At 37.7% G+C, this 13,672-nt stretch overlaps 1 protein-coding gene across 1 annotated transcript in view; it reads left to right on the forward strand.

Annotated features, from left to right (window-relative positions):
* Window positions 1-1,673: 1,673 nt before the first annotated feature.
* The window catches only part of ITSN2 (intersectin 2), a gene marked incomplete at its 5' end in the record, with an annotated part of 53,089 nt that continues 41,090 nt past the window's right edge, over window positions 1,674-13,672 (forward strand). The window contains 9 exons of the mRNA XM_010289905.1: window positions 1,674-1,766; window positions 3,457-3,520; window positions 5,259-5,422; window positions 6,723-6,920; window positions 7,200-7,296; window positions 8,926-9,068; window positions 10,383-10,446; window positions 12,459-12,596; window positions 12,708-12,793. Coding sequence (XP_010288207.1) covers window positions 1,674-1,766; window positions 3,457-3,520; window positions 5,259-5,422; window positions 6,723-6,920; window positions 7,200-7,296; window positions 8,926-9,068; window positions 10,383-10,446; window positions 12,459-12,596; window positions 12,708-12,793 — 1,047 coding nt within the window. The remainder of the gene's footprint in view (window positions 1,767-3,456; window positions 3,521-5,258; window positions 5,423-6,722; window positions 6,921-7,199; window positions 7,297-8,925; window positions 9,069-10,382; window positions 10,447-12,458; window positions 12,597-12,707; window positions 12,794-13,672) is intronic.

Here is a 13,672-nt window from a genome sequence, read left to right on the forward strand (position 1 = left end):
AGGTCCTTTCCAACCTTAGTGATTCTATGATATAAATAGGGAATTGTGCATTTCAGTACATATCTAAACGTAAGCTCTCTTACAATGTAAGAAGCTACGGTGGTGCTGGTAACTCCAGTCAAGGAATTTTTACTGTGTGTTTCGCACTTTGCAGCCACTGGCTACATGAATATATTGTGGTGGTCTTAATTCTTTTGTCATTGATTATAAAAAGCTGAGGGGTGTTGTAGCTACCTGCTGCAAAAGATGATCAAACCAAGGTATTTCATACAACAAAAATGTGATGTTGCTACATTTTATTTTCCATAAATGAAAAAATGGTCAAGTTTTCTGAAATTGCTGCTGACAGCTTTGGGAGCTCTTCTCCGTCTTGTCAAGATAATTTTTATAAGCATTAACCACATTATGCACTTTCCATTTGTATATTATAACTAACATTTTATAAGGATTTGAGTGCCGCTCTAATTTTTGCCATTGGGTGTAAGCTGTTGAAATTTTGTAGGTTCAAAACTTTGAAATTAGGTTTACATAGGAAAAGAAGAAACATTTTATAGTAACTTTCTTTCCAAGTGTTGTGGGTTTTAAAGCAACTTATTAGTTGTTTTAGTTGCTTTAGTCTAATAAATGTCTTATTAGGAGGATTTATTCCCTTGACTGTCTTTTAGTGAACAATACGAATACTTGAAGAACAGATTAACAGTTCTTTGGAAGTGGTAATGCTGAGTAGAATGTATTTTTAAAGGTGATTTAAGTAGTAACTTTTTAATGCTGTTTTGGGGATTTCCGTTCAGAATTTCTGCTAATTCTTGCATGCACTGATTTTAAAAATTATATTTTTGTCAAGAGCTTCCCGACTAAAACTTCCTCCTCCTTAAAAACTGAAACCAAACCCAATTATTTCTGGCAAACTGCTTTTCCTGCAAATGACACACACCCTGACCTTTATACAGCAGGTTAGAGCATTTCTGAAAGTCACTCTGGTTGTGCCTGGTCTATCAGCACAACTCTGTAAACATGATTATTCGCTGCAATTTCTCTTTGTTACTTTGAGGCTGTGTTATTTTATACTTTTTCATTTTATTTTATTTTATTAAGCACTGGAAAATGGTAAGTTGAAATCGTATACTGTTTTAAAAAAACAAAACCAAAACAAAACAACCAAGAAATGTTACTCCTTGTGAGACAAAACCAACATATTTTTGTTACCTGTGCCAATTTTGATACTCCTAAAGAGTATCAGCAAGACAAAGTGTGAGTCTATTGGGCAGCTATAGGATGTTAGCCCTCTATACAAGAACCTTTAAGAGATGTTGAATCCCATTTGCTTACCGGTGAACCAGAGGAGTATTTGGTTCACACAGGGTATGGTGAGCAACGTGCATCCTGCCTGGGCTGCAAACAATAAGCAGCAACAGGAAACTGCCTTGCACCAGCTTTGAAGGCCGACAGAGCTTGTTTGAAAGCCAAGTGTAAAGCAGTGTAGCTGAGGAGTTCTCTCAGCTCGTGCTTGCACATCTGGGAAGCAGGTCTGTGTTTCCTAAGGTCCTTTGCCAAACTAGTAGGAGCTGGGTGTGCCTAGATCTAACTTTGTCTCTGGAGAAGCCAAGCTTTTCTTTTGCAAGTGATGTGCTTGATTTTTAAAAGTCTTCAATCTGTTTTGTTTTTGTTTTCAGGAGGCCCAAACATATGGGCCATCACCTCTGAAGAGCGTGCCAAGCATGACAAGCAATTTGACAGCCTTAAACCCACAGGAGGCTACATTACAGGTTGGTCTGAGATTCTGCGTTACACATTAACTTCTGTGTACACATAAGTGTCTTTGTAAAACTGTTTGAAGGCTACATCCTATTTCTAGCCCTTTGTTATGTGGCTAATAATCATCCTCTTCAGGCAAACAGCCATTGGTTATTCCTAAACTTCTACAATCTTTTGGCTAAAGTCTGGCACAGGAACGCTCTTTTGTTAACCCTGTCACTTCTGCAGCCAGCAGTTATGTGCTATCGTTCTGACTAGTTTCAAAAACCAAAGACTACCAGGCGAAATCTGCTTAGATGAGAGGCTGCCAAGAAGCACTTACAGTAGCTATTGTGGCAAGTGACGCCAGAGACACCAGAAGTGGCTCTCAGTCTGAACAGTGTTAGAGAATACTGTGCTGTTAGATCGTCTTTGTTTTGGGGGACAAGGCAGAGAGAGATGCTGACAGCTTGTCCTTGTTAATGACTGCTTGAAATTTATTAACCCTTGGTCCTTCAGCGAGTTCTGGATAGCCTAATGGTGTTTTGCTGTGGCCTGCAGTCAGTTCCAGTTGCATTTGGTTGCTTGTGCTCCGAAACAATTGGGTCATGTTGCTGTGCACCTCAGAATTTGCAGTTTTTAAATTTAAGAATCTGCTTGTGACATCAAGAAAATGCTCAATTCTGCTGGCAAAGATGACTTAATTTAAGAATGCCCAGTTCTTTATGTGTGGGTGTGCACTGAAGACCAGCCCTGATCACTCCTACGCCTAACTGCTGATACCCTAGCTGGTGACTCCATTGCTCCTGCTTTTCCTCTTTTTGGTCCGAACAGGACTGAGGAGAGAGTGGGACGTTGTGTGTTTGGAACATGCACATCTTCTGGCTAAATGATATGTAACTCCTGCTTTGGCCAGACAGCACTGGGAGGTTGGTGTTTACCACCAGCTGAAAAGTACGCAGTCCCAGGGACTGCCTTTAGGCCACATCTGCGCTTTTACCTGCATGTACGTCTGCAGGCTTCATTATTTGTTTGGCAAATGTTTGAAATGAAAGGCTGGGTATGAATATAAGGGAAGAAAGAGCTGAAAGAATAACCTGAAGTCTTAGCTTTAAGCATCTGTAATTCACTCATAGGTGAGCATAAACACCAGTATCTGTGTTTAATTATGCATTTGTTTAACAGCATGATCAGTACCAGTTGATGTGGAGCTTGGTATGGAATTACACAACAGTTCCCATTGCCTTCCTGAAATAGTGAAATAGTGGATGTTCTTTGACGGAAGAGAATATTATTTGGAAATGATATTTTTCTAGTTTTTCTAGAGAGGCAATACTGGCTCAAGTTAGTTTGGATGAAGAAGGAAAGAAATAGTATGCTTATCCTTTCCTGTAAAAGTAATTAGGTCAGGACTAAATTTTTCAGTCATTATTACTTCTTTGAATCTTGCATCTGTTAAGCTCTTGTCAGCTGTTGATTTGTGACCTGCTAGAGCTTTTTATAGCTATACAAAATCATTTCTCAGAGCAAAGATTCGGGATTATAGAATACATGGGTATCTGATAATCACTGTCACCAGGGAAGGAATTAGGTGTTACAAATCTGGAAAGCTTGGCCTCCAGCATGCTGGTTCCTTTTGCAAATCTGGTCACACGAGAGTGCTGAGGTCTTCTGAAAATCTGTGTCCCTAGTGTAAAAGTCTGTCTGTCTTGTTTATCATAGGTGATCAAGCACGTACCTTTTTTTTGCAATCAGGTCTACCAGCTTCAGTCCTTGCTGAAATATGGTAAGATTTACTATTTTTTTTTTACTACTATTTTTTTTTTTTTTAAGGTAGGAGGTGTGTAGCATTCAAATTCTCTTTGGTATGTTGTGTTATCTCAAAGAGGCATTCAGCAGTCAAAGTAGGAGTGTTGTCTGAATTACTATTTTAATTTTATTAAATTTAGAGGAAGAATTTAGCCCATATGTGTACCAACACTTAATTAAAAAGCAGCATCTTTTAAAATCTTTTCTTACGAAGTTAATTCAAATTGAATCATATTGAATACAGCCTTTTTAAACTACAGTAAGGGTTTGGAACAAACAGAGATGACTAACTGCAAGGCTTTCAGAGAAAGAAGTGCCTGTTGGACTGCCACAAAGGTCGTTGTTAAGCCTTCTCTTAATATTTTAACTAATAATATAGAAAAAGAGGTAAATAATGGTTTAATGAATTTCTGGAGATACCAAACTGATGTTTGAAATTCTAGTAACCACTGAAAAACAACAATAAGATTAAGCATGGGAAAAATTAGATGCTACTAAACTGGGAGTGGAAAATACACTGAAAGTAGAAAATAGGAAAAAATATAAAGCCACAGAAAATGTTAGTAGAAGGTCAGTTATAATACACTGTAAGATACCAACCGATGTTGTAATACAGGAACTGGCAAAATTGCTGTTCTTTGCAGCATGTATGTGGTGGTTGCAAGACTTCAAACGGACATTTTCTTCTTTGTAACTCCAGAATACTGTGTTCGCTTTGGGGTGCGTGGTTGTTACCAAGATGTACCCGTGCTAAAAGACACGGCGTGGAGGCTCATAATAATTAAGAAAAAGTCACTTATGAAACAGTATTAAAGAAACTAACTGAATGCAAAGTTAGTTTCTTCTTCAGACACTTTGAATGCATAGAAAAGAGTGGTAAGGAAATTTTTGCATAGGGCCTTGGAGTTTTTTACTGAATAGTAACAGAATGAAGCTATGAAAGGGAAAATGTAGGTTAATATTGATTCTGTTTTGCTTTGTTTTTTTTTTTCCCCTTCCTAATTTTATTTAAATTCCTGTGCCTGGTCCTTACATGTTTAAGTGTTAAGATTTCAGATTTTCTGTCTCAGCATAAATTTTGTCTGTTTATGTATGCATATATATTCAGTTGTATTTAAGTTTATTTGGAAAAGCGTCAAAGGAAGACAGTGTCATTATCAGGCTTAAAATAACCAATGCTGTTTGTGAATTAATACAATTTTCATAGTGGATTATAGTGCCTTTAGCAGGTTTCTGCATCCTCCTGTTTCAGATTCTTGCATTAATTCCTTACAATACCAGACATTAATTTAAAAGAACTAGTCTGGGTAGTAGCATAGAAAGAAGCATACCAGAGGCATATCTGTAGCAACAAGTGTATCCACTGAGCAGGAGACTACTTTCCCAGGTGTTAAATATATAGCAACTTTAAAACTGGACTCTGCAGCAGACTACCAAGTGAATTATACTTAATGCAGCTAGGCGAGCATATGTTTTGAAGTCCAGGTTGACTTTCAATACCTGTAGGTTGGCAAACTAGAAAAATTATGATCTGCAAATTTTGAGGGTTTGAATGTTGTCAAAAGTAGAAAAATCTACAAATGGTTGCAATGTTTGTTCTTCTCTTGTACAAAAGCAGTAAATGAATTTGATTAAAAGCTTCTCATTAAGTGAAAAAGCTAAATTTACATTTCTTTCTGTTGAGCTTTTTAAATTTAATTTTATTTTTTTTTAAGGACACTATCAGACCTGAACAAGGATGGAAAAATGGATCAACAGGAATTCTCTATAGCCATGAAACTCATCAAGCTGAAATTGCAAGGACAGCACTTGCCTACAGTTCTCCCTCCTGTCATGAAGCAAACTCCAGTATTTTCACCACTAATGTCAGCGCGCTTTGGTACTTATGAATATATAATTACTTAGTGTACAGAGGTAAAAAAACCCCACAGTTAATTGCAACCAAATATAAGCGTTAATCTGATCATGACAGTTGAGCGAATTCGTAAAAAAAACCCAAGGATGTTCTGATTTAGGAAATTTGCAAAGTCACTTTCTTGACATTTTTGATAATTTCATTCTTTCAAGATACTTAATAATAAAGAAGAACCTTCTGTTGAATTTTGGCAAGAAGGCCATTCACATCTGCTATCTGACTTGCAGGCTGTCATCTTGTGCTGAGTGTCTTTTTTGTTTCCCTCCTACTCATCCACCTATTTATACTTAGTGTTTTTAAAGTTAAACTTAGTAAAGGTCAAAGTTTTCGTAGAACGCTTATTTTAAATATTTTTCCAAAATTAATCAGATTGGCTATTTTGGTTATATGATCAACTGAATGTAATTCTTTTAACTTTTTTTTCCGTCTCTGACGTTGTTTTGGGATTCGTTGCATGCCTGTTAGTTGTTATTTTGTTGTCTTGTAGAACAAAATATACATAATGACTTCAGCTGGATTACAAGATTAGTGCGTAGTTCTATGCTGAAATTAAATGTATGCATATATTAATTACATACATGATTTAAATTATCAGCCCATTGGTAAGTCTTGTGCGTTTGCATACAAGTGCATGCGTTTATAGATAGCTGTGGTTGGCATACGATTACTTCCTGTTAACCTTCCATCATAGCATCTGCATGATGTGTCTCCCACACGATTCAACCAGTAATTCAAGTGTCCTTATTTGCTTCAGGCAACTGGCTTAAAGAAACCATTTGCTAGGCATGTGTCCGTAAGCATGGACTTTTCACCTGTATGGATTCTTCCAAGGCCAATGCTTGGAAGAGACTTAGTTCAGAAATGGTATCAGCTTTTCCCTGTAGAGGATTGTCGCAGCTTTTGGATTGCATTGTAATTCTCTCTCAGAAGCCATACATGGAAAGGCTTGTTGAAGAACTAGTTACAGCTGCAATTATAGAAAACTAGATCTTATTCTTTTGTGAAATACTAGCTAAATATACCTTGAGAATTAATTGCTATAAGCTTTTTTTTTTTTAATTCATGTTCTTCAGTATATTTTCCTCTGTGAGCTGTCTTGTCTAAACTTTAGAGAAAAAGTAAGTATTATACACAAGCATCTATTTTAGCTCACTGTATCTCTGGATGCAGGTTGCTTTGTGTAGTTTCTGCCTAGCATAATGGAGCCAATTTCTTGCTGGAGCCTCTGCAATATTAAAACATGAATTGTTGGATTTTGCTCTAGGAATGGGTAGTATGCCAAATTTGTCCATGCCAACGTCTATGTCTACGATCACACCATTAGCTCCCATGTCTCTGACCTCCATGACTTCCATTCCTCCTTTGGTTATCTCTGCTCCCCTGGTGCCTTCTGTCAGTACCTCTTCGTTGCCAAATGGAACATCCAGCCTTCTGCAACCCTTGTCCGTACCTTTCTCTTCAAGTAAGTATAGTAAAGTCCAGTACTCACTCTCCAAATTATGAATCTTATTTTCTCTGTGGCTGATTTCAGACAGGAATGCTAATACTTGCATGTGAGTTAAAAAAAAAAAATCGGGTGTTTTCTAAAGTTCACATTTGTCAAATTAGTTCTATCTAGTTAATCTTAACAACAGGGCACTGATTTAAGCTTTTCTTACTTCTATCAAAGCCTTGAGTGTTTATTACAAAGCATTACCTTATACCTGGTTGCTTTACAAGTTTTTGTTTTTGTTTGTTTCAGCGCTGCCTCATGCTGGTTCTTTAGGTCCCATGGCAGGAGGGTTTGGTGGTACTAGTATACAGAAGGCACAGTCACTAATCGATTTAGGATCTAGCAGGTATGAAAGTTAAGTTTGAAATAGTTATACCTTAACCTTGAGTAGTATGCCTTCCAAAATTTACAGAGCATTTCTATTTTTAAAGTACACTCATTAAAAATTAGTCTATCTAATATGACCGAGCAAGTCTGAAAATAGATTGTTTTGATATGCACAATAAATAATACTTTCAGTAAATCTGACAAAACTATTCAAAGTAGGTGAGGAGTTCAAATGAGAGATAGCGGTGCCAAAAAGAAGGGAATGTACCTCATTAGTAAATAGAAATAAAATTTACCAAGTGGTTATAAAAGCACTGTATATGGATTGATGTGCTCATTCATTATAGAGGGCACCATGTAATTAGCAGGCATGTAAGAATAGTATTTGTTATAAATATTTATGTGTGAATTTGTTTTATGAATAATAGAAGATTATAAATCTTTGTCATCAGCTGCTCTACCTCAATGATTTTAGAGCTTCACCATAGACAAAGTGAGGGATGAGTCTTATCTGTCCAATTGAGCATCCAGGGAACAGTCTCTCAAAAGAAATCCAGAGGGCATCTCAGCCCCAGCTCAGTTTCAGAAGGTGATTCAGAAGTGCTTGCACCTCTTTGCTGCTGGTACAAGGCATCTAGGATGAGCGCATGTCTAACTTTGGGCTCTTCATACAGACAGATACCTGATGCTAGCAGATATTCAATAAGATGAATGTAGGCATGGTGTGTGCCTGTAATTACCTTTTTTTTAATCGTAAAGCTTTCTTTTGTTGGTGTTGTAGTGTTGCAAATTACCTCTTCTGCAGTGTTAACTGGAGACAGCATTTTCACCATCACGTTATTCTAATTCCATGCAAAGGATGTCTATCCAGGATCATGCCTGAAAGGCTTTATTTATATCAGCGTTCTTTACTTTATTGCCTTGGATAACACTGCAAATAGTTTTTTACTTGATAGAGTATATGAGTACCTTAAACAAGGCAGACTGGATGCACCTGGTTTTGTCTGATCTTCAAAGATGGGACTCTCTAAAAATGCTGGGAGTTGCAGGTAGAAGTTTTATAGGTGTAACTAAACACTCTTATCAGTGCTATTCTGCACAAACCTCCATTTAGCCTGTCATTGTCACTAATAGAAATAAAAGGTAAAGTTTGGCATATAGTGACTTTAGCAGCTTTAGAAGCTGCTTTTGGTTGTGAGTTTATCAGATAAATTTTTATGCTCATGGTTATTCATTTGCATATATCTTAAAGTTCCTTAGACACCCGCCCAATGCTTCACAGCCCTTGTAAACATTCTTGTGAAAGGTGAGATGTTTTCCTGCGGTTCCCTATAGTATTATTTTGCAGTGGTGGAACAATGAATTATGTGGCATAAGTGCCTGTGATACCAAGGGAACAGGATCTTGAATTCAAGAGTTTCCTTTTAGATATGTGTCCCTATTTTCACACTTTCACAGTAAAATTCCATATTAGTGAAATCCAAATTAGTGAAAATATTTATAGCAAGTTAGCAGAAGTAAAACTTTGTGAAAGTTGTTTCCTGTTACTGGAGGATGCTATGTATCTTCTGTTCCAATGCCTGTTTATTAAGCCAAGTAACTGAGTTCTTTCTTTTTCTCCCTGTCTTTTTTTTTAATTGTATTACAGTTCAAATTCTTCCTCTAGTGCTTCACTAGCTGGGAATTCACCAAAGATTGCATCCTCAGACTGGGCAGTTCCTCAGGCCTCCAGATTAAAATACAGACAGAAATTTAACAGTCTTGATAAAAGTATGAGTGGATATTTGTCAGGTGAGTATGGCATTTGATATGGAGGGAGAAACCAGCAGTGTTTTCTGCCTCTGGGACATTGCAGGCTGAGGGATGGAATCCCGCTTGGGATTTGACTACCATATGAAATAAAAGCTGAAATTGTTGACATTCAGACCTGTGCAGGAGAGACTGGATTTCAGCTACTGGTTCCAGTCAGCCAAGAAATGGAAATAGCCATCAGTTTATTGGCTTGGGCTCTGTGTTAGACCTGGAGGGGCCCGAGGAGGTAGCAATCTCCTCAGGTAGACTAGGGAAGCTACAGCAGCAGTTGAGGGGAAGAAGAGAAGAGTGACAGTTGTGGGATCTATCTAGAAGAGCCTGAGAACTGTAAGGCTGGGGAAGTTAGCTCCATAAATTCAGCAGTAATTTCTCAAGCATCACTCTTTGGACTGAGACTCTTTCTTAGGACTTTGTAAAATGGGGGACATCTTAGGATCGTTTTTGTGCCATGTGCTTCTATGTATGTATGTTAGTAATTGCTTAGCTATTTGGCCTTCATCTTTTCAAAGAAAGCGGTTCGGGTAAGGGACTGCAGTACTGCAGCCATTGATTGGAATTTTTCAAAAGTAATTTAAGTGTGTCCTTCCCTGTTGACTTGCAGTGACGTTTGTACTGTGCCATGGCATTACGGTGGTTTCGAGAGACTTGACACAAAATTAATACAAGTGTAGAGTTCTTATAAAACTGGATTACTCACTGTAATGCAGCAAGTAGAGCGCTGGCCAAGCAGTTAGTAGATGCAAAGTCAGTATGTATGTCTGTAGCTGACTAGGTTTCTCATTTTCAATAAGCATGTACCAAGCCTTTGCCTCCGTTTCCAAGCCTACAAAAAAGGAGAACAATTCTTCCTTTCAAGAAAGGGACTCAATGCTTTTTATCTTGTCCGGTTGATTTTGGGCTGAAGGTTTATCAGAAAGGTTTTGCCTAGAAAGGTACATGGTTCTTCGCTATCAAAGGAAAGCTGGACAGCTTTCTAGTGTGCTAACTCAAGCTTTAGGCAGACTCAGCTGTGCTTTTGTAACAGTTGTGGCAATTACTATAAATATCCTTTTTTCAGGTCAGTTTTTCTGTTGGGTGTGCTGAGTGAAAAAAAAGTACACAAGAATACTTACGTCTTTATTGTGTTCAGGTTGTAATGCCTGTTGTTAAGCCTGGAAGTAATGCCAACTGTCAGCCACTGATGAAAATGGATTCGATTAATAACATACCCCAGTTCACGACCCATTTTTTGCTACATATGATTCTTTGTTCAAAGTATTTATTTTTATTAAAAGCTTTTATACTTTCACTAAGGATTTCAAGCAAGGAATGCCCTTCTGCAATCAAACCTTTCACAGACTCAGTTGGCTACTATTTGGTAAGTTTAGTTACTGATTATGAATTCAACGTGTTTATGGTGTTAAGAGAGGAAATGTACTTTATTTAATAAGAAATGATGAAGGGACACCATAGATCTAAAAATCATAAACTGAAACTAAGCTACTTCTTAAACTAGTTTGTTCATTAGTATGTTTTCAAAAGACACCTTGACATAGTGTAATTAATTTTTTCACTCTGTGTGTGTATTTGTTAAACTCCATATAATAGTACAGATACTAATTTCAATTTCTGATTCAGTGAAACACTAGTTTATCTGAGATGAGGGTTTGTTCATTTTAAAAATAGGATTCTGAAATGAAACTTGTTACTTTTAAAATATGGAGAAAAATAAAAAACGGAGTGACCCTTCAGATTTTTAGAGTTCTATTGCAGTTCCCATAAAGATACCTGCATGTTACACATTTGTTAAGACTTGCCTTTACTGCAGTGATGGAAATGGTTACAGTTGTCTGACGGCTTGAATAATCTGCCTTTACCCTGCTAGGTATGGTAGTTTGGATAAGTCCTTCAGATGTAACTTAGAAGTTATATGTAAAATGTACTGGCCCAGCAGAATTCACAGTAGCTTGGTGCTTTACAGCTCTGAGTCCCCTTTCTTCTTCTTCTTCATCCCAGGGCAGTCATTGGTTTGTCTCTAGCAGCAACAAGCTGAAATATTCCTTATATTCGTTCAGCTTGTTTGGTTGCATGCTGTGAAGGTAAAAATGGAGAGTTGGGTTGTGTTCCTCCACACTGGAGTATGGGGAAATAGTGACTATATACCTGCTTTTCCTCCTGGGTGCCTAGCCTGAATATATCAGTGGCCAATGTGAGGAGGTCTGTGTACCCATGTAGAGGATTAACAGCCCAAGTTTCAGTTTTGCCCAAAGTAAGGAATTACCAATATTTCTACCGGGGTACCGTATTTGTGGCAATTACTGTAATAATGGTACTGTTATGTGTGAATAGTGCTGGTCTGTGACCATAACAAAAATCTGATTTCATCATCTCCTGCTTTTGTTTTCACTGTGGGGTGTGTGTGGGTGATGTTCCCTCCCCCCGCCTCGTTCTGTTGTTTCCTTTTTGTTTTTAGTAGTTTTTTTGACTGCCTTATTTTTAACAAGCAGTTATTTTATTAAGCAGTTCACTTAACTGCAGTCTAAGGACACATTCCTGCAACAGTATCTACATAGATAGTTCTTTTAGAAAAGTTCCTGCTTTCTTGCCTGCATCTCTGATAACATTTCACTGTTCCTCCCCCTCCGGATTGTGTGGGAAGCATTTTGTAGGCTAATGATAAGATTGTCGTGTTTGGCTTCTCCTTAGAGGGGATAGCGGATGCTTTTTGCACCCATTGCAAGGTACTCTGGGGCAGCTCACGTCTTCCCTGCAGTGTTGAGGAGACACAAAGGGAAGAAAGAATTCTATGCAAAGGTTCTTGTTGTAGGATTTGGTCAAGCATTGGAACAGGCTGCCCAGGGAGGTGGTGGAGTCACCATCTCTGGAAGTGTTCAAAAAACGTGTGGATGTGGCACTACAGGACATGGTTTAGGGGACATGGTGGTGCTGGATTAATGGTTGGACTTGATGATCTTGAAGGTCCTTTCCAACCTAGTGATTCTGTGATGTGATGAAATTTTATATAATGTTTTCTTTTGCTTTAAGAAAAAAATTGAAAAAGTTGTTTCTAGCATTTTGAGCTGGTTAAGAACAGTCTTGGATTCTCTTCCCAGCTTTTCTCTTGGTGATGCAGTAAATCGAGATGTCTCTTAACCTTTACTATCCTTTTTGCTCTATGTTACAAAAACATCTGAATAGCAGTACATTATTGAACAAAATAGTATCTCCCTTCATCAGCTATTCATGTTATTAATTGTAATTATTTGTAACAGAACATCTCACAGGAATTCTCTATTTTAAAAATTATTTTTGCAGTAAATTGGTTCAGCTGTCATTTGTGAGTGATTGTGATGTTTGGTTCTAATTATTATTGCTGTTAAAACTGTGCAGGTCACTAGCTGATATTGATGGAGATGGACAGCTGAAAGCTGATGAGTTTGTGTTAGCCATGCACCTAACTGATATGGCCAAAGCTGGACAACCTCTGCCACTAACTCTGCCTCTTGAACTGGTACCACCTTCTTTCAGGTATATCATTGACAGCAGTGAAACATAATATATTTTCAATGGAAGTGTTTTATACAAGGCAAATAACTGTGTTATTTCTCTAATGATGGTGGTGGGGGGTTTCCCCTCCAGGAGTGGAAAATATACTGAAAATATAAATGGAACTCTGTCATCTTACCAGCCTGTGCAAGAGGAGGAGCCACAGAAAAAACAGCCAGGTAAAATAAGGTTCACATTCTTAATGTATAGGGCTGGCTTTGAAGGACACTGAAACCTTTAGAAAGTGGAAGACATAATTAAATCCCTAGGGAGCTTCATTTGAGGAGCTAGATCGCTTTTAACCTGCATGGTAGGAAGGTTGTTAAGTGGATGTAGTCAGCCTATTACATTTAATAGAATTGAGAAGTCAGAGGCTATTTTTAGCCGTAGGAAAGCAAAAGTGTGCTGATTAATAATGTATTTTGGAAGTGAAATCCTTCATGGCCAAATACTGCCATGCTGCTACAAATTTTTTTTCAGTTGAAAGTTCCTGGCATTAATTTGTTCTGGACATTTTGAAAACAAGGAGTTCCAATGTAGTTTAATTCCTTGAAAACTAGGTGCAGTTTGCACATAGCATAGATTCTACTATTGATGCCCTGATGCTACCAGCAAAGGCATCTTACGTGCACACTGCAAGACATGACTTGCCTCTCTTTTTGGAAGGGTGGTTGCTGGGAGCCTAAACCATCCCTTTGTATCTCCTTTTATCCTGTACTGCAGTAATTGAGCTTGATCCTGTTTTGCTTCCTGCTGTTTTTAACTCCAGGAGCCCTTACAGGGAACACCCTTAAAAACTAAGCTCTTTCTCTGTGTGTTAATGTTTCTTGCACAGTGGAAAACATTTTTAACAGAAATAGTCTTCTCTGAACTTATAAAAGCTGTTCATTTGTTTCCTCTAAAATTCAAGCCATTTTCTTGGTCAATTTTAAATTACAACTTTTTTTGCAACTGGAATAGACTTAGGAAAATTTAAAGGTATTTCTGAAAAGAAAAATAATACTTTAACAAATGCAAGATGCTTATATCATCCATGACCCAACAATCTGAGTTTGCCA

The sequence above is a fragment of the Phaethon lepturus genome, unplaced genomic scaffold, assembly GCF_000687285.1.
Source record: "Phaethon lepturus isolate BGI_N335 unplaced genomic scaffold, ASM68728v1 scaffold8486, whole genome shotgun sequence".
In the NCBI taxonomy this organism is placed as follows: domain Eukaryota; kingdom Metazoa; phylum Chordata; class Aves; order Phaethontiformes; family Phaethontidae; genus Phaethon; species Phaethon lepturus.